Source organism: Zosterops lateralis, assembly GCF_965231275.1.
Source record: "Zosterops lateralis genome assembly, chromosome: 2".
In the NCBI taxonomy this organism is placed as follows: Eukaryota; Metazoa; Chordata; class Aves; order Passeriformes; family Zosteropidae; genus Zosterops; species Zosterops lateralis.
In genome coordinates, this window is record NC_139763.1 from 48,860,557 (window position 1) to 48,884,491 (window position 23,935).

Here is a 23,935-nt window from a genome sequence, read left to right on the forward strand (position 1 = left end):
GTCAAATGGTAACTTGCGAACAGCTAGAGGAACTGGTTTAAATTCCATAAACAAAGTATAAAATGAGGTTTTCCTCCTTAAACACTTTCTAGATAGAAGAAACTCAGTAACAAAACAGAAGCATGTTACCTAGACCAGAGGTCAGTCTAAGGGCGTCTTGCCTCTCCAACACAATCATCAGCACACGAGCCTTAATCACTGTTTTGACATTCGTTTTCCTCAGATTCCCCAAAATGCACAGCAGTTTCATTAGCTGGTAAAGTGTACATCTCTGCCTATTCCACTGGCATCTGTTACAGATTTGATGCAAGTTTGTTTTCTTGAATCTGATGGTATAATCTGCCTGTGTAATCTTGTGTACTAACAAACGGTGTATGTTTGCTTCTCCTTGTGTACTTTCCTTTCTAAATCAAACCTCAGCGAGCACTCTACAATTTTAATATTGTACAATTTGGTGAATAACAGTTCCACAACTGCTTTACCCACTGCCTTGGTGACTCTGTAGGTGTTGATCACTTCCAACTCGCACCACCTATTTTAAGAAGTCTGCTTCCCACTTCCTTTCTGTAGCTCCCCTTGAGAGCAACCATAACAGTGCCCAACACATGGGCAGGTCCTGTGTTTCATACAATGACACCTGCTGATCATTCTCCCGACATTCCCTAAGGATGGACAGCGCTGCATCAGGATTTGTTGGCAGCTGCCACTAACCAACTGCTTCAGCAAACCACCAATCCCAGGTCACGTCTTTACTCAGCAGCAGCTTTATAGAACCAGCACAGAAAGTAGATTTGGGTCACTCTTAAGTCACATAGAACATACACAACACTTAAACTGTAAAAGTAGAGGGAACAGGAAAGCCTGTAAAATCAGGAAACATCACCAAGAGCAGACTCAATATTCAACAATTAGTTCCAGTTTCCATTTTAGCCTTCATTCATTTGGGCTACATAATTCAATGTTGATTGAAAAATCTGACTATTACTCTAAATGTTATACATATTTCTGTTAAAGTACAATAGGAAAGCTCAAGCACAAAAGTTTCTTAAAGACAATGCAGGAGGATGCTAAAATGATAAATTTATTTTACAAGGGAATAACAAAGATGAAGAAGAGTTTCTTCCTGGAAATGTATTATGGAAACTGAACTGCAAAAGTAGCATACAATTTCACCTCAAGCCCCTGATTTGAAAGAAGGAGAAAAAAAAGGACTCAAGTTTGTTTCTCCTGTACCATGAATAAGTGTCATTGAAAACTCTCCAGAAAAACTATGAAAAATTTTAAAAGTCTCGAGTTTATCAACAACCCAGGAATTTTATTGCATGTGTACTTAAATAAAGCCAGCCCAGCAGAGCAGTTTTCTATTCAACAATATGACTCAGTAGTCACAAATGAAATCATTAATTAAATAAAATATAAATCAGAGGATACTACCAATCAATAAGAGCAAACTATTTTTATTAGCAGGTCAGTCATGCTTCACTTTTTCAGCATAACTCATTTTCTTAGTAACTGGAAATGGAGTAGCTGAGCTCCTAAGCTTACAGAGATAATACAGACAAATTTCAAATTAAAAAAAAAAAACCAACATCAGCTAAACACACTTATTGTGAACTGCAAGAACAGGCCCTACTGAAAAGATTTTCATTTTGATTTGAAACTCATGCAACACTTATAAACATTCAATGTCCTTCCTTTTAAAAAAGGCATGTTTAGGTCTCAAGAGGTAGTTGGGAATTTTTTCAATGCTACTCAGTGCTGACTGAGAATTTTAAAGCAATCCTACAAAATACACATCACAAAGGACAACTCTCTGGACCTCTCAATTGCCAGTAAGGTGACGCACACACCTGAAAGCAGGCACTTTCCAGCAGGTTGGTTGATTATAAGGCAGCTAAACAAAACAGAATAGCAGCAGTCCAGGAAGTTCACCTCTTTGGAAAACAGCAAAACATGACCAAATCAGTGCTGTCACTAAATAGAAAGTCTCCTCAGGAACAAAAAAAAAAAAAAAAAAAAAAAAAAAAAAAAAAAAAGATATTGAGGCACATAAGAAAGGAACATAAGCCACACCAGTGAACATCAGCTATGGCCCAGCACAGCAGGGCTTTAGTGGCCAGCTTCTTTACTTGAATTATGCACTCATTCTAGAATTTGGAACAGATTTTAAAGAGCAAACAGCTTGTGCAAGTCGTCCTGCTAACCACTTATTCCATATATTTGATGCAAGTCAATTTTATGACAACTCTGAAGATTCAATTAAGAGCCTTAATGCTTCAGTACATTCCTTGAAAAATACCTTAAGGACTGTTTCTTAAATTTCAAGATATGACAATTGATTCATAAGTATCATGATCAAAATGGACAATTGGCCTCAGTATCACCCAAGACCCCTATCCCAATTGTTTCATGTTTTACTAAAGGAATCATTTACTCCTCAAAGATGACAAGTGTTAATTACACTAACCATTACCAAAGCAATGTTTACCCACGAGCTTGCACCACTTTAAAAGAACCCTAAACTTCCCTGCAGTAAGGAAACAACTACAACTGTGGTTATCTTCTTTTCAATAACCTCTCCTCAAGGCTGCTCTATGTAACCTTTCCAGATTAATCAGGGAAAAGCAAAAGTATGTTCAATAGCTCAAGCCACATATATATCTTTACCAAGGACATGACTCGGACCTCCCCTACGAGCACAATCAGTGAACATCTATAGGATTACTTTCAACAGGTAAAATATTGTCCAAAACTAAAATGGACAAATCACGTGTGTGAATATATTAAGTTACCCTGCAATAATGGGGAGACCAACTTTTTCTTCATTTTTTACAGGAAATCCACATTTTACAAGTAAGAAGGTAACAAATCTCTGCCAAGCACCTAGTCACTAAAGAAAAAGAAAGATGGGTTTACAAAGAAAAATAAAGAAATACATAGCTTATTGCAGATATTATTGTGTCTACACCACTCAAAGTTTGGAGGACTTTGTTTTAATTTTCTGTGTATTCCAAACATAGCTGGAGGAATAACCATGGATGAGGTTGGGGGGCATGACTCAGTATCAAATGTTTTGGCTAAGGAGTGGTTGAGGAGTAAGTTAGACTATGACAGTTTTAGACTATTCTTAGCCTATGATCATGGAAACAATACTTAAGTGGAATAACCAGTTAAATGTTAAAATGGAAATATATTTTTCACTTTCACTGTAAATCAGACATGGTCTGAGTGCGGGCTGTGCCTGACAAGATTTAAGCACAAGCCAGAAAAAGTTAGTCATGCTCATCAAAAAACACAGCTGGTGAAGGGGGTGCCCAATTTACTAAAATCAGCTACTTGTGAAGTACTTGCCCAGGAAGTGGGAGACCTAAGCCTGAGGCAACTCAAACCCACAGTCTTGGCTCTGCAATAATTCAGTTTCAGTAGGAAAACTTGGCAGTGCCTCTTTAACTTAATAAGTTGCCAATTTTTTTCTTTTTTTCTTTTTACCTAATCTCTTAGGATTGCTTTTTCCTCTTCATTTGAAAATGGCTTCCCTGATTTGAGTGTACTGGTATATGTTCATTCCCGTTTTCAAAACAGATGGAAATCTAGAGGGAAATTTGAGGCTATGAAACTTTAGAAAATACTGAAATCTATGACTGTAAGTTGAACACTGAGGTCTCACAAAGCTTGGTGTGATGACGTTACCAGTTGCCCCATCTTCCTTGTTTTGTCAACACTGTCACAAGGCAGAAAGTTTCAAAATAAGCCTGTAATTAGCCATTTGTCAAAAGTAACTAATTTTCCACATTGAGAAGACTACTACTAACATTTTGTATTAATGCAGTGCTTGATTTCTGAGATTATCCTGATGTGGTCCCTACCACATTTTCAGATACAAACAAGCTGAGAGAAGGCTTATAGTTTCTCCTTTTTCAACTACCAGGGAAAGAACATCTAGTTTGGCAATAACACAGCTGACTCCTCCTCAGAACTCTGCTATTTGAAGTAATTTTATTCATGTTACTGAACTTTCCTAATAAGATTAGAAGACTTACTATATGCAACATGCACACCACAGTCTGAAGCTGCCTTTTTACCTTACACGATTTCACATCACTGCACAGATCAGGTACCTCTTTCTTTGGGTTTCATGCATCTTTTGAGAACCTAAAAATCCTCCAGTTTCACAAGACAGGCTCACCCACACCAAGATCTCACTGCCACTAGAAAGGCCAGTTCTGTTCCCAACCTCTCTTCCTGTACTACTTTGCACAGATCCAGCCTCAGACTCTGGCCTACCGAGGCCTTTAGTGAAAAACCTGAGTGGGGCACCCCAGGTACATCTTGCTGGTTTTACTTTTTTTTTTCCTCAATATGGTAAAACTTATGAAACAGCTAATTTGTGTGCAAAACCACTTAGGTCATTCTGTGCCCAGACCAAAAAGAAAGGAAACTGCCCACATAAAACCCCAGAAGGTTACTGTAACCACTGATATTCCTGATGTACCAGTAAGCCAGGGTTTCCTCCTATGAATCAGCTGCAGAACAGGGTGATATGTCTGTGGCCCTCCAAGAGATTCAAAAATCAGAGAGTAATGGCAATACACAGTTAAACAACCCTGCTTTAAATTTATATAAAAAGTGTTGTACCTGTCTAGTACCTCAGCACCTCTACTTAGAAGCAACATACAGAGAGATTTGAAGCTTATTTCCTTCTTCATATAAAATGAGAAAGTACTTAGAAATTTAACAAAAAGTAAAAAAAAAAGTAAATTGTATTAACTGCATCCCTTCTGTATATGCAAGTGTCTCAAGAGTTATATTTTTCTTGTTCATAGCAGGATTCTTCATTAAAATAGCAAAAAAGTATTTACAAAAATATTAACACTATTCCTTCAAGACAGAAACTACTGTTTAATAGAGAAATTTGTAACAGGTAAGTGCTACATGAATAAATTAAAAATTTAAAATGGCTAATATTACAGTCCAAAAAACACCTAAGATGCAAGGACAGATCATTTTCTGAAGGCATCATTATACCTCATTTCAGGAGATCCTCATTTGCTCTTCTAAGCCATTAAAAGTCTAAACTAGGTGTTTTCTGTGCAAAAAGTCAGTGCAATGAAAATTTGTATCTTCTTATGAATGAGGCTCCTATCACTAAAAATATCTGCGCAACTGTCACAAGCAAACAACTGTAACATCAGTTAATATAATAATCTTTCAGTTAATAATAATCTTTCCTCAGTACTTTTCAGTATTATAAACTTAGTCCTCCAGATGCAGAATTTTATCTTCCAGTTACAACATCATCCCCAATTTGCAGAAAGCAACAGAATTTCCCTAAGCTAGCTTGAGCTGTTCAGTAACACCAATTACATAAGTTTTTCTAAGACAAAAAATACTGTAGAAAATACAGTGGATATATAGATATAAGCTTATGGCCTTACATGAAAGCCATAGAATTACTGACTTTTGGGAGTTTACATGCCAATCATTATAAGGCTCAGTCCTTGGGAAAAAAAAAAAAAAAAAGGAGGAAGAGATTTTTCTTTGTTCACACTTCCTGTATAGGTTGACTTTCATGGGAGTTACAGAGACAACTTGACTTTGATCGAGGTTTTTAACCAAGTAACATTGGGAGACCAAACAGTCAGTAACAATGGAAGTAAACAGATACAGAAAATAAAGTCTTATCTGAATTTGTGTTTTGCTATAGTGTTTACAGAACAAATTTTCACCTCTTAGCCCCATTTCTATAAGCACACACAACTTACACTCATACAAGACTAACATCCCTTTTAAAAACCACAATTTCTTTATCCCCGTGTAGTGCCATACAACAGCAGGCTGCCAGAGTCTTGCCTCAATCATCACTTACAAACCCCACCAAAACCAAGTGCTACAGTGGCATGGCAAGTTCAGTAACAGCTGAACTGACATCCCTGTGGAGAGCGGCCTTTGGCTCCACCCAAATCAGTTTGTTACCTTCCCATTTTACCATTTACTTATTTAGTTCTGACCAAATCTTAAGTCAAAGTCTCAAGACTACTTGACCCCAAACTGGTTACCCAAAACTCTAATCAAGAAAGACTGGTTATTACAATTCATGAGCAATACAGCTTGTAAGTCCAGCAGCCTTCAATACACTTTCTGTGCCTAAATCACTCACATGCACATGAAGTCTTCCCTCATGACTCAGTTATCTGAAAAGCCACATTTCTAAGTTAAAAAAAGGCAATTTCAAGCTTTAATGTTTAGTTGCTCTCAGTTTTATGTGCTGCAGAAAACAGCTGCATTTCCTCCTCTTTCTTTCAGTACAGATTCACAAAGCATCATTCCAATTACTTTTTCTGCAAACAGCCTGGACTAGAAGCAGACGTTTCAGACAAGATAGTAATGCTATTAAGGTCAGATGACAAAGAACTAGAAGGTAAAAGCAATCAGGAGAATTATTACTGAAGAATTTTTATCATAGTTTTCCTAAACTTGACGCCTTCTCCAACAAAGAGAGGAATAGGGGAAGAAATAGAAAAAATACAACAATAAGCAAATGATACAGCTGAACTGACTTATACCTGCAAGGAATGTCAAATGTAACATTTAAGACACATTTACCAACAGGAATGCAGTCATTCAAGTGACTAAGGAAAATAAAAAAGGAAGTAAAGCAAGACAACAAAGGTTGGCTAATTTACCTCTAAGGTCATACTCCTGCAGGGAAGCATGACAAATTCTTACCCATCAACTATTTGTCTTTTTGCCCTATGAAGAGAAACAAAACAGGAGTGCCAGAAAGCAATACAAATCACACATGCCCGCGGCAGATAGTTACGTAATGCTGACGTACTGCCTGCTCTTCGCTCACAGCACTTACTTTGCTGCAATTCAAGTACCAGCTTTAACAGCTGCCCAGTTTGAACACTTTTAAACTGCTTTGTAAATAAAATGCAGACACACAAAGAAGAACAAGATACAGAATGAAACTTTAGAGCTATTTCCAACAGAGAGAAAAATAAGAAAAGCTGGGGATTAGATTTATGATGAGACATTTTCTGTTTCATAAGAAGTCATAGAACTGGCTTTTTGTGCAAAAACTCAAAACTAAATTGCCTGCCAATCTAAAGTCTTCTGGTTTAACTTACTTGAAAAAAACCACAAATAAAAAGACAAAGATTGCTCCTTCAACTTCACTGAAGTGCTACTGCCAAGAACAGAAACACAAGTCAGTAATTCTTTTGATAATAATATACACCTAGAAATCTTTCTATTTAGAAGAGAACTTGCCATGAATAGAGTCAAACAGATCAGCTAGAAGTAAAGGCAGAATGGATACAAGCAGGGCCAAAAAGTATTTATTATTAATCATGAGAGAAAAAAAAAAAAAAAGAAAAAGCAAAACAAAAAATACAGTAAATACAGCAAGTGAACTGGCCAGATTTCATAAAACTAAATTCATAAAATATTCATAAAATGTGGCATTAGCCTTAAGTCATCTTTTTTTCCTACATTTTGTCTTTAAAAACTAGGACACAACCATAAAATCTGCAATGATGTATTGCTCAGTACCTATCATAGCCATTATGTAAGCAAATACATCAGAACACTTAAGATCACATGCCTGAATAATCAGCTGCTAATTAAGTATATCTGCAATTGCCTTGTTCCTTCCTTTCTCTGACCCAAAACAGTAAGTAAACAACATTACAGAGAATCTCAGTCTTCAGCAGTCAGATATAACAAAGAAACCAAAACAATATACTCCTCCCTATGGGGCTGTAATCAGTACGGCTGCGTTTTAAACTTTGGAGGACAGCAGACTGATTTACAACAAATGACTACGCATTTTAATATGCACAGCAAACTGAGGGGGCCAACTCATGCAGTCAGACATAAAGATAAGCTCTTTTGGAAGGCCAGACCAAAGAGTGTTCACTCAAATCTGGGCATCAGCATCACCACTGGAAGCTCCTAACAACCATAAGATAAAAACATTACAGAGATAGATTTTTTCTTAATGTGTTTGGGTTTTTGTACTCCTTTGATTCACTCCTACTTGTCTGACCTCTAATAACTTATGTTTTCAAGGCCTTTTAAAACATACCCAGGTTACCTCAGGCCTTGAGGAAGATAGTGTTTGTAGGCTCTCAAGAAAATGCTCTGCCAGCATTTTCCTTCTCTGTTGCAGAAAAGAAGGAATGACTTTAGGACTTCTACTGATTTCAAGTTATGGAAGCACAGTGCCAGAAGAGAAGTGTGCTGGAAAGCTCTGACCCATAAAGCAGTTGGTGAGCAACTACCATCCTAAAGGCAAACGTCACAGGGCGTGTGGTGTGTTCACCACCTCTATGGCAATCCCTGTAGCCGAGTGTCCAAAATCATAAAGAAATTTACAATGCTCTGAAACTATAAATATTCCAAATATAATAGAAGTGTTTACTATGCTATTTTTTTCTTAAATAATAACCTAGGAACAATCTGAATATAAATACAAGTATTTACATACGCACAGATGTGTGATTACTTCTGTGGACATTCCTTTCACTGCTCAAGCTGTAGAACACAAACACTAAGACAAATAATTCAGTATTTGGCTAGAAGATTGCAGTAGAAATTTGAATCACAAGAGTAACAAGGATTTCAGACTTCCTTACCTTTACATTTATAGTAAACCTATAAAGTACAAAGAACTTAAGGATAAAATTTAAACTTTCGAGGAGACTGACTTCACCTAAGTCATTTTTACATCCAATAATCAGAAGAGCTTATATATTTATATATTTTGAGTATAATTGACCTTAAGCTAATGACTGCAAGATTTATGTAACTGACATTAAACTCACGACTGAGAGAAACAAACAGGACAATTAATTCGGGCAGGGTGAAAACCTTTCTATTCTAAATGATTACTTCTGTAGTTAAGTTCAGGATCGAAAGAAAAACTGGTCTCAGTGACCCACAAAGCTGCAGACAGCTCTTGAGAAGAGTGTGTTCGTGCATACACACACACACAGACACACACTGAAGGTCAGTCTCCTCCCTGCATCTCACACTCCCCTCCCTCCCTGTAATCTTCACACAGGCCTTGCCCTCTCTCCCTGTGCCAGACAGCCAGAGGCTTTTAGTGCTCAGGAGGTGTCAGAGGTTCGCTCCGCAGCCCGTCCTTCGCAGAGACAAGGACCGCTGTCCCTCCTCCCCCCTGCTCGGCACCGGCCCCGCTCTCCTCCCCGCTCTCCTCCCCGGACCCGCCACCGCTCCCGGCAGCGGGAGGCGCCCGGGAAAACCCGCCGAGCCCGGGCCGGGACCGGCAGCCGCGGGAGGGAGGCGGGGGACGGGCAAAGGCCGGGCAGCCACCCCTCCGAGGCCGGGGCGGGCGGGCGGAGCAGCCCCCGCCGCCCGAGCGAGGCCCAGCTGTCAGAGCCCCCCTGTGGGACGGGCCCCGCTCCCGGCCCCGGTCCCTGGCAGAGCCCGCGCTGGAGCCGGGGCGAGGGCGGGGGAAGGGCGCCCCGGCCCGGGGGCGGGGGAGGCCAGCGGGGCCCGGCCGGGGACGCGGCACTCACCACTTGGTAGCGGCTGACGGGCTGGTGGTGATCCATCCTGGCCGCCGCCGACACGCACGGGCGCGGCCGCAGCTCCTCCGACCTGGCGCCGCGTCTCTCGCTCGGTCCGTCCTTCCCTTCTCCCTTCCTTCCTCCCTTCCTTCCTTCCCCCGCCCGCTCGCCCGGCGCCGCCGCCCGGCCCGGCCCTGCCCCGCTCGGCTGCGGCCGCCCCCGGCCCAGGCCCCGCCCCGCCCGCCGGGACCGCCTCGGCCCTGCCCGGGCCGGTGTGCCCCCCGGCCCCGCTCCCTGCCGCGGCCCCGCTCCCTGCCCCGGCCCCGCTGTGCCCCTCCGGGCCCGCCGTGCCCCCCGGCCCCGCTCCCTGCCCGGCCCGCTCTGCCCCCCGGCCCCGCTCCCTGCCCGGCCCGCTGTGCCCCTCCGGGCCCGCCGTGCCCTCCGGCCCCGCTCCCTGCCCGGCCCGCTCTGCCCCTCTGGGCCCGCTGTGCCCTCCGGCCCCGCTCCCTGCCCCGGGCTCCTCGGGGCTCTATCGGCGCTGCCGGCAGCCCGGCCTCCGCGTCTGTCCCCGCTCCTGGCCCGCAGCAGCGTTCTGTGAGTCTCTCACGTCCCAAGCCCGGGCCTTGCCCAGTAGATATTTATCGCTGTTGATCACCGTGGGGCAAGAAGGACAATGTGGCACACAAGACTTCTTGGGGACCCGGGGAGCGATTTTGAATAGGCATTTATCTGACGTGATTAAGAGCGCTGAGTCCCTTTGCCTGCTGTTCCTGTGACGGCAAAGCACCGTTCTGTGGCAAGGAAATGTTCTGATTTTCCTCTTCTCTCTTCTCCCTCAAAGTAAACGTTCAGATGTTCGTGACCTCCTGGAGTTAAACTGGTTGAAAACGCCTGCACCCATAAAGGTGAATGAGGCTGACTCATTTCTAGGTTCCCGAGCTGTGGCACGGAACAATTTCAGGTGGCCATAGGACGCATCCATTTGCTGCAGCGGAGCAGAGCTTCACGTGTGCTGCTCTACCTGATCTCCAAGGCAAATTTGGCTTCTCACTATCAGTGATGGCCGGCACGCAGAACTTTGTCCTGCAGCTCAGGCCGTCACCGTTCGGTATCTGTTTGCTGCCCTGAACAGCAGTGTGAGTGTAGCTGAGCAGGCAGGCATCACTACCCAGCTGGTGAGGACCTGCGGGATGGGGTGAAGGGCCAGGACGGGCGTGGGAGGGCAGAGAAGTGGAGAGCGAGCTCCATTATTGGAGCTGTTTCGAGACGGGAGTGGGAGTGGAGATAAGGCAGGATTATAAAGGTGGAGGAGGTGGAAGCGTGAGACTCTGTGTGTATGCCTGGGACCTTGCTTGCAGCCCATACCTGGCTAATGCAACAGTGACTAAAGCTATCCAAATGAAAAGAAAAACATGTTTGGAAAGTTCAGGCCTATTCTGTTGCTTTTGCTTTGTTTCTTGTACAACTCTGTTGCACATCAAAAGCCCCAGCAGTTAGGAAACAGAGTTGGCAGAGAAATATAGGTTAGGAATGGATTAATATTATTTTCCCGACAGGATTTTCTCCTTTTCCCTCATTATACATAATGGATGTTTAATTATTCTGTCCTAAAAGTACAAAAGTATTAGTAAAGGTTATCTTGAGTTTAAGAAAGTTTGTACAGAGTATTGCAGTCTCAGTTACCAAAACTTCTTAATTATATTTCCAGATTTCACGGGACATGGAGACTGGACCATCCGTGTAATCAGTTTAACATCTTATGTATCATTAGCAACAGTTACCTCCAGAGTAAACTTTTTTCTGAAGTGTTTCATGTGGCATCTCAGCTCAGGAAGTTGTCACCTGATCTCCATGGATTTTTAAGTATTGTGTTTCTGCTCTGCAATACACTGTCTGAGAAACTTCAACAAGTTAAGAGCTGCCAAATGGAATTTGAGACTGCAAATGTTGGAATACAATTAAGTAAGCATTTATTAAGATGTAACCTTCAATTTTGAACTCATGCAATTCATGTCTTTTAAGGGAAGACAGGACAATAGGTGAGAACCAAAGTGTATTTAATAGGAAAATTGGAAAATATTCCATAGTGCTTGGGAAAAGAGTCACCAGAAGCAGGAGCAGATTCAGTAGAGGTAATAGAGTTGTGTGTGGAGAAGGAGTTTCATATTTAGGGACAAATTTTAGATGGATGGTCTAGCTTATATACAGAGACCAAACTTCTTTTACTTCGGGAATATAAGTGTAGTTATGGGACATATATCAAAGCAGGCCATGTGACTAATTTAGGCTTTAAATATGTCCTTCTTTTGATTCTTATTCTTTCTGGAACTTCAAAATATAAAAAAGGAAGATCATGCATTTTTTTCAGGTCTTTGTATTTTCCAAATAGCGTAATCTGTATATTTTAATTTAACTGTCCGATTCCAGAGGTTTCCATATGGGAACATGGCATAATATTAATCTATAATGCAAAGCAATTGGCAAGCCTTAAGGTTCCTTAAAATCACAGAACCACAGAATGGCTGAGGTTGGAAGGGACTTCTGGAGGCCACCTGGCCCACTCCCCTGCTCAAGCAGGGATACCTACAGCAGGCTGCCCAGGACCAGAGGGATTTTGAATATCTCTGAGAATGGAGTCTCCACAAGTTCTCAGGGTAACTTCAGTCACTGCTCAGTCACTCTCACAGTAAATAAAATATTTCCTAATGCTCAGAGGAAGCCTCTAGTGTTTCTGTGTGGGCCCGTTGTCCTGGTTTTGTCACTGAGCAGTGCTGAGAAGAGCCTTGGCTCCATCCATTACCCACCTTCTCTTCAGGTATTTTTATATACGTTGATGGGATCCCCTCTGAGCCATTTCTGCTCCAGGCTGAAAGGCCCCAGATCTCAAAGTCTTTTTTCACAGGAAAGATGCTCCAGTCCCTTCCTCACCCTGGCAGCTCTTTGCTGGACTCTCTCCCATGAGCCCATATTTCTCCTGTGCTCTCTTGTACAGAGTGTATATTGAATGGAGGAAATGTGTCTTTCAGAAGTGCTAGGACTTTATTATTTAGATGAACAAATCATGTGGACTGTCCTGTTGACCAAAATACTTGAACGCTAGTTTTAAGATTTACTTTTTTATTTTGACCTTCTTGAACCTTAAGGGCCTACAACAGTAATGGTTAGGACTGTTTTCTAGATCCTGCGGAATATTGGGTTTTTGTCAAAGAACTGTATTTAAAGAAACAGAAATAGTGCTCTAAATAGCGTGTAATCAAAATAGTTTCAAATTTACATTTAAAAGGAAGTATTGCTTCAGGCATTTTTTTAGGGAAAAAGAAACTTAATTGCTGTTAGTCAGCAAACTTACAACAGTTTAAACTTTGTTCCACCATAAAAATGAGCCAAGAAAAGATTCTTAGTAACAACAGCTCTTGCAAGCCCCGTTCTGTGAAAAGTTGTCTTGGAGGATGGCATCTGAATTCAGACAAGTCTAAACTTAATTGCACGAAGGCAAGCAGTACAGGACTGTTAGCAATTTTAATCTTGTTTTTTATTCATTATTCAATCAGCCTCCAGCAACTAAAAAAGCACAGTATTTATCTTTACATTTCTTCACCTGTATAAGCCTATTCAAATTTTTAAGGTTTCTTGCGGAACTTACAGAGTAGGTAGATTTCAGAACTAAGTTAATTTTATCTTAATAAAGATATGTAAACCAAACGCTTATATCAGTTAAAATACAGATATTTGTATTACATTTATTGTACATAATTTTGTACTATTTTAAGAAAATACAGAAGTCACTATAATATTTTACTTGCTGAAACATATAAAGAATTTAAGAATTTAAAAATAAAAGCTGAACAGTCCTATCCAAAACCTGGGAAACAAAGTAAAATTTCAGGATTTATAGCTTTGTTTTACACCTTCAGCATGTGTTTTTAAATGTCTAATACAGATAATGTCAACGAGAAATAGATTTTTTTTCAAACATAAATCTAATGAAATTAATATACTTAATTTACTCATGGACCAATCCTAAAGGAAGCTGTTAATTTATTAACTGTATTTATTTTCATCTCTGTTTTTAAACTCCTTTTATAAACTATTTCGCTTTAATTCTATGTTCCTGCTTATGTAAACTGCACAAAATTTTGAGATCTCTGTATGGGCTTAGATAGTTACTTTAAGCAGGAAATTGGCTTAAACAAACCACTGGGACTGAATTTCTTAGAAAGAAACAACAGCAGGACTTTGGCTTGGTTTTCATCTTTTCTTCTCCTTTTTTTAGGCAACATAGGCAATGCCGTAGCCATCATTAGCAGGAACACTGGGCTACTTCTAAGATTTTGTAGCCAAATGTAGATTTTCAATTACATTGTCATCATCTGTGTTCAGTGTGTCTCTACATGTGTATAGTCTTGCAAACCTGGCTTTTGGATATGTCCAAATACCATGCAGATATGTCTGAACCAGGTTTAAAAGTAATTTCTGCAACATAGACCTCAGGCTGGGAAATATCTCAAATATTTGCCTTGGTCTAGGACAGATTTCGCAGCCTGCATGGATCTCTTTACTGCTGCAGCTATTTCCTGCAAAGTCACAGAGACAGTTCTGAACTAGCTCAGATATATTCTGACAAATTCCTCACAGCTGTGCATTGCACAGCTGTACTTTGTCTAAGCTGGTAGCATGGTTAGATCCCTACATTTCTGTTGTCTCCCTTACAACCTACACTAAATACCTTTGCTGAATTCAAGTACAGTTAAATAAGGACACCACAGAAGTGAAGGAACATCATCTTCCAGAAAGGCTTCAGACAAGTTCAGGGAGTCAATGGTCACATTCACAGCAGTAAAGCTTCTTCAGTATAGCTCAATGGTTTTGCAAGGAGAAGAAAAGAGCAGGATGAGCTGCCACTGTGAGATGACTGCTTAGCCAATTCTGTACAGTAAGCTATGAGTCTAGAGGAAATGGTACAGAGTCCATAAATAAAGGCTGAGGCAGTGTGTGCTTGTCTCTCACACTAGATTCTTCTTAATAGTCATATTTCCATATGATGTGACACACTGAGAATGAGGAATGAATGCAAAGGCTGCTGGTGTTTCAGACAGATGACAGAGGAGGGTCTAACACCGAATAAAAAGGATCTGCCAAGTCCCACCTTTTTGGAGAGGCGCACGTACTTGAGAGAAGCCATTTTAAAGCAGAAGAATCACAGGAGGAGATGCGTGAGTGTGTGTCAGTTTGAAGTTGTTCACTTTAAAACCAGATTCTCTCTTAAAAATCTGTGACTTTATAACTACTGCTTTAAAATTCCCTTGTAATGAAATATAATAACTTAAATATTTGTGTGTTGTGAGCACTAATGGTGGACACTACCTAAACACACCACAAATGTCAAAAGCTGAGAAGTAACTAGAATTTTCTAGAATTTATGTGGCCTAGCTTTTCAGTGTGTTTTCAGCTACAGACATGATGTTAAAAACCTGATGTTGACAGTTGCCAACATGTGCTGTTATGTAAATATACAGTGTTTAACAAACAAAAAAATCCCCCTATGGCTTTGAAGTTTTCTTTTAACAAGTGACGTTGAATGGAATGTTCTGAAGTGAGTCAGATTCGATAAAAATGGTGACAGCAAATTGGAAATACAAAATAAAGAATGTACCAAACTGAAGGAATGTGGGAAATATGTGAGAAAATACCTCCAGCTGGAAAACAATGAACAACAAAACAATCCCCATACCCTTGAAATCTGTTGGGGAAAAAATGGAGGAAATGATAGAAAATACAGGCATCTGTAGGCTTAGTGCATCAGAAATCAATACAGATGCATGCAACAAGAAGAAATCCAATGCTGTTACAAAGTCTTATTTGGACAAGATATTTCTATTCTGATCTTGGCAATACTTGTCATTTCTGTAACATCAATAAGGCATGATTAAGTAGAAAACAGTTTTAGCATGTATTCCTTAAAAAAAGGATTATTCAAATATTTGTTGATCCATTTATCTGAAAGCTTTGATATTAAATTTGCTGTATGCAAAAAAAAAAAAAATCTAATCAGTTAAGGCCTTGATGTTATCTGAAAATCATTTTCTCATAGAAATAGAAGAGAAAAGACCAAGCAATAGATACACAAGTAACTCCATGCTCTTGTATTGCCAACATTGCTGTAAGTATTAACCACAAAGCATAGTCTCTGTCCTAAAGGAACAGAAGGAAGCTGAATATATATTCACAATAATTTACTGCTAGATCAGTAAGCCTGAAGTGTTGGCATTTCTCCTAACACTTATAATATAAAAATCTATTTGAAAAAGCCATAAAATGAAAATGATCTTTTCAGTTATCCAAATGATGCTGATCATTCAAATTAGACATGCTGTGACACTGCCCTGCACAGTAGTGTTAGTGGGTTTTTCTAAATAACTTTCAGTCTGTTCATCATTGTATATGTTCCCCATATATACAGCTCTTGAGCAGGCTTTATGCCAAAATTGATTTTCTTCTACATGAAATAAAATTCCACATAAATTATAAACCTCTTTTATTATGAACTCTCCCCCTTTTATTCTGTGTTCGTAATGCAACTGCATTAAAAACCACACAGTGGTTACAGAGCTGTGGAGCTGCTAAAGTGGCTCCTTGTAATGCCAACTTAGTCTCCTTTGAACGTAAGGCAGAACACAAACAGAAATAGAGCAGAATACACCAGAAATGTTGTTAACCACCAGATCATCAACCAGACCTAGTCAGCTGCAGTGCTAACTCAGCCTAAATTCTGCCTAAGGCCCCATGCCTTGAGTTTCCTGTTGAGTAAGCATTCTGTTTCTTGGTTCAAATGACTCTTCAAATGACTTTCAGAGGATTTCTGATGTACATAGATTTTACCTTTTAGTTAGCTACATAAGCTTAGGTAGCATGTGAATATGACCACTTATCTTAACAGATAATTTCTTAAACATCAAGAAAACTTCTTTTTCACTGGTCCAGCATGTTAACAGTCAAACAATATTGTGTCCCATTGTCAGAATACACTCTGCTATTTTAGATAGAGGAAGTTGCCTAAATTTTATCCAGTCACTTCTCAGGAACTACTAATATGCAAACACGTAAAAGTTGCTCAGATCTTTTGCATATTCTTGTTTTGAAAAATATGTAGCACTCTGGAAAAAATGCCTCCTTCAGTGAATCTGAGTGGAAGTGTCCATCAACATCTGATCTGACCCAGGGCTGCAGTGGCAGAAAGGAAAAATAAATGTTGGGAAATAATCTTCAGTGGAGATTTCCACTGAAGCTAGCTTTTGTTCCATTGTGTGGTATGTGTAGGTAGCTTCAGGCATGATACTTCATCATTCCTGTCACTTTGGCTGCAAAGAAAGCAGCCCTATGCTTGAAAGTCTTATATGCTGCTGGGAATATACAGAAGGGCTCTAAACCAAGCAGTTCACTAAAGCTTTGATCCTGCACATGCTTGTGTGAGTTCAGCTAATCAAAAGGAGGAACACTTATCTTGAAATATTTGTCAGCTATGTTGCCCCAACTTATTCTACTACAGAGCAGTTAGCTCACCTAAATTTAGATGTTTCTCTCAGAGATGTCTGCATTGGATCCAGATATCTGGGTATTTTTTATAGTGAGTAGAGAAAAAAAGGCACTTTTGTGATACAATTCATCTCATTCTAAGATACATGTTCCTGGTCTTGTCACTGGGCACAACTGGAAAATGTGTGGCCACCTTTTCTTCATTCCCTCCCTGCAAGTATTTATACACATGGCTAGGACTCCCCTCAGCCTCTCTTCTCCATGCCCAACTCTCTCAGCCTCCTCAAGGTGCCAACAATGAAAAGTGCTTTCCTGGACTTGATCATTACAAACAAGGAATAATTGGTCAGGGATATGAAAGTTGGAGCAGCCTTGGCTGTAGTAGCCATTTGACCACTGGAGTAACAGGATCCAGAAGGATACAGCGGGAAGAATATCCAGAGAGGAGGAAGCAGGGGAAAAGTCAGGATCACAGGCCTGCATTTTGGGAGCTGAGAACTCCAACTTCTTCAAAGAACTTTTTGGAATAAACCCATAGGATATGACCCTTGACCCTAAATAGAAGAAGATTCCAGGAGAGCTGGCTTATATTTCAGTATCACCTCCTTCAAGCTTAAGAAAGCTCTATCACAAGTAAGAAGAGATCAAACAAAGGCAGCAGGGATCCTGCATGGATGAGCAAGAAGCTTCTAAACTAATTCAGATATAAAAAAGAAGTGCATGAGATGAGGGAAATGACAGGTGATCCACAGGGTGTGCAGAATGTATCTTTAATAATAATATGTTTCTCAAAAAAATAGGAGAGGTACTTTATCTCAGTGTCGGAGATATTTTATTTTATTTTATTTTATTTTATTTTATTTTGTTTTGTTTTGTTTTACTTTATTTTATTTGGATATCTCATTTGACTAGCCCTTTCTACCTGGAAAGTTGAGGGAAAGAACATTTAAGGGCTAACTTTTCTCACCACAAAATAAGGGAGAAAAGATGAAAGAGGGAAAGGATATCCAAGAATTTGAATAGGAGATAAGTCTCCTGTTTTGCTTCTTGAAATGTGTTCACATGCCAGCCATATTCTCTTGGAGATGAAAACCTTATGGGCATCAACCACCATGCTAGATCTGCACTGTGGCCAAAGCAGAAATAAAAAAACATACAAACAAACATAAAACCACAAACAAACAGAAACCCCACCCAAACCCACAAACCAAGTACATATCTCAGAAAAGAGAATGAGTGACTGGAGATCAGGACCATGGCACGTTCCAGCCCTAAGTCTGCAAGTACACTGAGTACATTAAGTGAGCTTATTTCCATGTAATTTGGAAATTACAGTGAGATCTTCCAGAAGTGCTGGGTCATGTGCTGACAATACTGCAATTAAGATGGTGGGAACTGAAAATGGAAGCCTCTGTAAAATCAGCAGGCAATAATGAATCTCAGAAAGAAGCATAAGCACCAGACAAGGAGAAACAGGTGAAAAATAATTTGCAAAAAGCTTCGGAAACTTGGAAACCAACAAATGGGAGAAACCATACTACTTAAGATACTGGCTGATACTTTGAGAGTTTGACTAGAACTAAGAAATAGTCCTTCACTCCCGATACTTAGAGATCTAAGGCTGCTTTCCTAGGTTCAGTTTCCCTTGACCATATCCCAGCTCCATTTGAGGGACATATTCAGCAGGCATTATACCAAATTCCCTAGCCTTTGATATTTAACATACTTCAATAGAAACAAAGCCAGGACTTGTGAGCTGAATGGTACCCACAGTGTTTTACAGCATCTTTTTCGGGTATTTCCAGCTGGAATTGTGCCAGAATCCCAGTAAAAGTGAAACTGCATGTAGCAGCCGTAGTTACAACTCAGGAAGTGCTACAGGAACAGGGCTTCAACTCAGGTGTCAACAAGTCACACAGAATGCTGTTCAATTCAGCACACAAATGTCCACTTGGCAAGATGTGCTGGACTGAACTACTTTCACTCTGACACATGTAATGAAGGAAGTGTGGCATTTGCTTGGCTCATTGGGACATCAGATTTACGAGTGATAGACAACTTGGTTCCAAATGTGGAATATGCCAGTTGTTCTGATGCGTGAGCTCTTGCTGAGGTAAAGAGTCTGAGATAAGAACCATGGTATTTGCATATCAAAACAGTTTTGCCAAGCATGTGCCTCTCAGGATGACCTTTAGAAACATTATTTTATCTTAGTGCTATCAGAACTAGGTAAAGTAAATGTTAATAATTCACTCTCCTTGAAGACCAACAAATGTATCCCCAGGATTCAAAACTTTTTCAGGACATTGTAGGCAGGACTGGGTGCCTCAAATGGAGTCATCTACCACAGAGTGAGCTATCTGTCCAGATTCCTCAGCCTTAGAGCCTAGCACATGCAGTACCAATACGAGTAGCAGGCTGCAGCCTCTGTGTGTTTTAAGTTTTAACACAAGTATTAAGACGTATCAGGATTCATCTGGACTTGCCTTGAACTGCCTAAAGGTCAACATTATCTTGTTTAGCTGTAACAGCTGTTGTCTGATAACCAGCTGACAGTTACCTGATTTGTTCCAGCCTTTCCTTACCATTGCACAGCTGAATGGTATTAAAGCTTATTGCAATATATATATATATATTATAAGTAGCAAATACAACATGTAATTTTTCTTTCTCTAGTGATTTATGATGATGCTACAATAAAAACACAGAGATGAGATTAACAGGCATTGAATGATAACTGGAGCCTTAACAGTAGAAACACAGGTTGATAACAGAGGCCTTTGGTTTTAAACAACTTGGGAGCAGCTGGTTACTGGCTGCCAATGGAATATTACCTTGGCAGATGGGTAAAAAAACTTAGAGGTGACAAGAAGAGGAAAAAACAGGTATCTGATGTATGTTAAAACTTGTCATACATAGAAGATTTTGCTGTTATATGGAATTGTGAACCAATAAGTAAGGAGCAAATAAATTGTTAGGAAGTATATAATAATGACACTAAGAAGACCCAGGAGTGAGGAAACTGTCAATACGAACATCATAATTTCAGTAAAGAGAAGTAAGAAACCCTCCACATCACACCTCTTCCATGGATGTCTTGGCATGACACACCTCAGACAGAAGCCATCAACTTTAGGACAGGATCTCTGTGTCACCAGAGTAATGCTGGAAGGGTGAGCATAATACCAGATAAAGGGATGATTACTATAAAGTTTGAGTATTTTGATTTTCACCCTGTGATTGTAGGGAGGAGCCATAATGTTTGGATAATTGGAATTAAAATTGATAGTATCATTATGTTCAGACTAATAAAAATTCTTTGATTAGACTATTGAGACATGAATTAGACTAGCAGTAAATCCCCAGTTCTGCATAAAATGTAAGTGACCCTTATGAACTGCATAAGTTGTATTGCACCAAATTGGCAGGGGAGACCTAAGCTGTAATTTAAATGCAATGTATCAGTAGTAAGTCTGTGAAGGATCTAGTTTGTGGGCCTAGATTCTTAAAACTTGATATAGCTACCAACTCTATTGATTTGATTTCCACAGAGTATAATGGGATGTGGAGTATCAAGCTCATATATAGGCATCTAGCTATATCCTGTGTGCTTTCAAAAAGATACTGAATGTGTGTTTTGACATTCTCATCGTACAACTGAAGAGATGCCAGGTGCTAGCAGTCAATTCATGGAGACTTAATACAACAGAGTCACAGAACCACATAGCTTATATGGGACACGTGAAGGTCAGCTAGGCCAACTCTGCACAAAGCAGGCCCAGTAAGCTCAGATGGCTCAGGCCTTGCCTAGTCAAATTTTGCATATCTCCCAGGATGGAGAATCTGTTTCAACTGTGAAAATTAATTCTGTTCTCTAGGTTAGCTATAAGAAGGGCTTCTCTGCTAACTTTAGACAAGGATTAATGAAACACTGAGGAGCTTGATGTAAAATCACAGTTGAATGTGTAATTATGGATTGGTGTCATGGAGAGGGTGCTGGTCTAAATATTTGTGGGGTTTTTTTCTGTCTGACTCAGCCTAGTTATAATGCTTTTATACAACCTAAATTTTCTTCCTTCTTCAGCAGTTTTTGGAGATACAGTCATAACTCTGAGCAAGCACTCAGATGGAGGAAAGTTTTCTCCATAAACTCTTCATATATTTTTTAGCAAAAGAAGCCAATGGACACAAAAAATTGGAATCATACCAAGGCATGAATATTTTTAGAACCTGATGTCTGAATGAACTAGAAGACCCTTAATTCCATCTGAACCAGATATCCGTAAGACCAGAGCTAAGAAGGGAAAAAATACAGCTTTTCTGACTTTTTTTTTTTTCTTTTTTTTTTTCTTTTTTTTTTTTTATCCCTCAACAAACACCCAGAAAGAAAGGTACTGTTTAAGTAGGATTTTCTTTTTCATGGGAGTTTAGGGATCTGTCACATAATTAACCTCTCCTAGTTCTGAGAAGGCTGCTTATCACCAAAGTACAAAGTTCAGATTTAACAAAGGACAAAGGAGTATGGATCTTTGCTGTAACTTTTTACTCTGCTGTTTCTAAACATTATACCTGACATATGTTACTGAAAAGTATAGTGATTGATATGTCATAGAGAATAGTGAAGCAATTCAGGAAATCAGTGCCAGTATCCTCTATTTTCCGAAATAAGGAGGTCATTTTGTCCAAATCTGGCTGGCAAATGAATATATCAAATAGATCAAGTTGCTAATTCATTTCGCTAGTAGTACTGTTGCCACTAAAAGTGCATAATTATATTTACTGTCTCTATTTGTAAACCCCATTAGAATTTGTTTATGTGATCATCATCTCACAGCTTAGCTATAAAAGCTCATAAATCTGAAAACTTTAGATAAAATACCTCCATCAGGAGAAAAAAGCACTATCTGTACAGAAACAAATGACTAAGGTAAAAATGGCAATGAGTCAGTCCATGTACGGCCCCAGCAGTTAATGACTGGCTTACTTCCTAACAGCATGAGTAGGGAAAAAAGCAAACCACTGTGTGGTGATTAGGCTTCTTCCATTTTTTGTAGTTTCAGTACAGAAGTCTGTCAATACTTAGGACACCCACACAGTCCCCATGGACCTTGCTAACTAGAATATGTCTTAAATATGTGCACTATGTACACCACAGCTGGAATATTCATAGACAAGTGCTCCAACTTGGTTCTTCAGAAAAATAAATAATGTTATATTGAGTTTGTGTTGAATGTCATGCAGAGTTCAAGATTTGGAGTTCCTGCCTCCAAACTGTGATGTGTTTATGTTTATAGCCAGGAAAAGCTGCAGATCTTAAACAACCCTGCTGTTTTCACAAAACAAAGTGTGCAAGAATGAATGTAATGATTGCTTGTGACTTTTGAATAGTTTCTTTGTGATTCAATATCGCTGTAGACGCTAAAATCTGCTGCAGTTTCCTCTTCTTTTTATTTCAAGGTGCAACCTAATTTTCTTTCATAGTAACACATAGTCAATGATACAAACTAACTGATTTCCCATTATGAGAGCAAAACAGAAGTAGCATCTAATGTGCAGCCCCTCAGCACCTGTTATCTCCTCAAGAGAGTGGCAATGGATTCCAAAGGACATAAATTTAAGTTGTTTGGTGTTTTATGAAAACACATAGAGTTAGTTTACTAAGGCCACAGGAGGATCTTAAATGTCTATCATGATTTAAAGACAAACACATGTAGTTGACAGCAATGAGAGTTTAAGGTTATTTCTGAATTGCAGGTAAATGTAGTGAACCCTTGTAAACCTTGCTATAGAAAATTCATAAATGCACAAGAATGAACTCTTCCTGAAGGACCACTTCCTTCCTGTAAATTTCTATGGAACAAAAGCAGATTTTCTGCAAAAACACTCATTCCCCCCAATGAGAGCAAAACTGGTTACTTATAAAGGAAACATGATAAAAACAAGGTTACTCTGGCAGCTAACTGCAGGGGAAACTATGTTTTCCCTGGCTACCTCAGAGAGCTACTACACTGTCTGGCATTGCCCTGAAGCAGTGTCCTTGTCTCTACAGAGACTGCATGAAAGGTCTTGCATTGCACTTTATTAGAGAGAAGGACAAATGCTGAAGATGTTGTGCCAAAGTACACATTAGTATTTGATTTTTTTAAAAATGCCATTGTGTCCGAAGCTAAGGAACAGATACAACTTTATATTTTCCTGTATATTAGTAAAATAACACGTTGTCACTTCAGCAAAGTATGAATAATTGATTCAGTGAGTCATTATAATTTATTTTAAAATAAGTCTAGAATAAAATAATACTGCCTTTTGTACTAACAGTACCACAATAGTAGAGCTTCCTATGTTTAAAATAAGTAAGGCTAAACTAAACATCTTTGAATTGTGGGGGCCAGATACTTTGCATGTCCTTAACTGCTTTCGTATGCTCAAAGTAAGGAAGTAGCTTTAAAAATAGAATTCATAAATCCCAATTAAATAAACTCAGGTGTCCCCTGTTGCTATATTGCTCCAAAACTTTTTTTTTTTTTTTTTTTTTTTTTTTTTTTTTTTTTTAAATATTATTTTCTGGAATAGAGTTGCTTTCCCATGGAACAGAACACAGACTACTGGATTTTAAAAAAGCATAGCCGTGAAGTAACTTGTGGCAGTGATTAGATTTGCCCCAGTTCCTGGGAAAGTAAGGCTGGATGACTGCAATTATTTCCTTTCATTGTCTCCCTCTGCTTAGTTGTGCTACACAAGTTACCAAATCAACTGGAAATGCTAGATTAAAAACAGACAAACAAACAAGCAAACAAGCATTCCCATTCCCACCCTTTTCCCATAGTTTGAGGCTCTAGGTGAGGCTCTTCTGAAATTCCCTGGGA

At 39.6% G+C, this 23,935-nt stretch overlaps 1 protein-coding gene across 2 annotated transcripts in view; it reads right to left on the bottom strand.

Annotated features, from left to right (window-relative positions):
• The window catches only part of NDFIP2 (Nedd4 family interacting protein 2), a 44,891-nt gene extending 35,168 nt beyond the window's left edge, over positions 1 to 9,723 (bottom strand). Inside the window, exon 1 of one of the 2 annotated variants that reach the window (XM_083884981.1) lies at positions 9,546 to 9,723. In XM_083884981.1, coding sequence (XP_083741107.1) covers positions 9,546 to 9,581 — 36 coding nt within the window. In that variant the 5' untranslated portion in view covers positions 9,582 to 9,723. The remainder of the gene's footprint in view (positions 1 to 9,545) is intronic. The other variant, XM_083884982.1, reaches the window with a different exon arrangement.
• Positions 9,724 to 23,935: the final 14,212 nt, after the last annotated feature.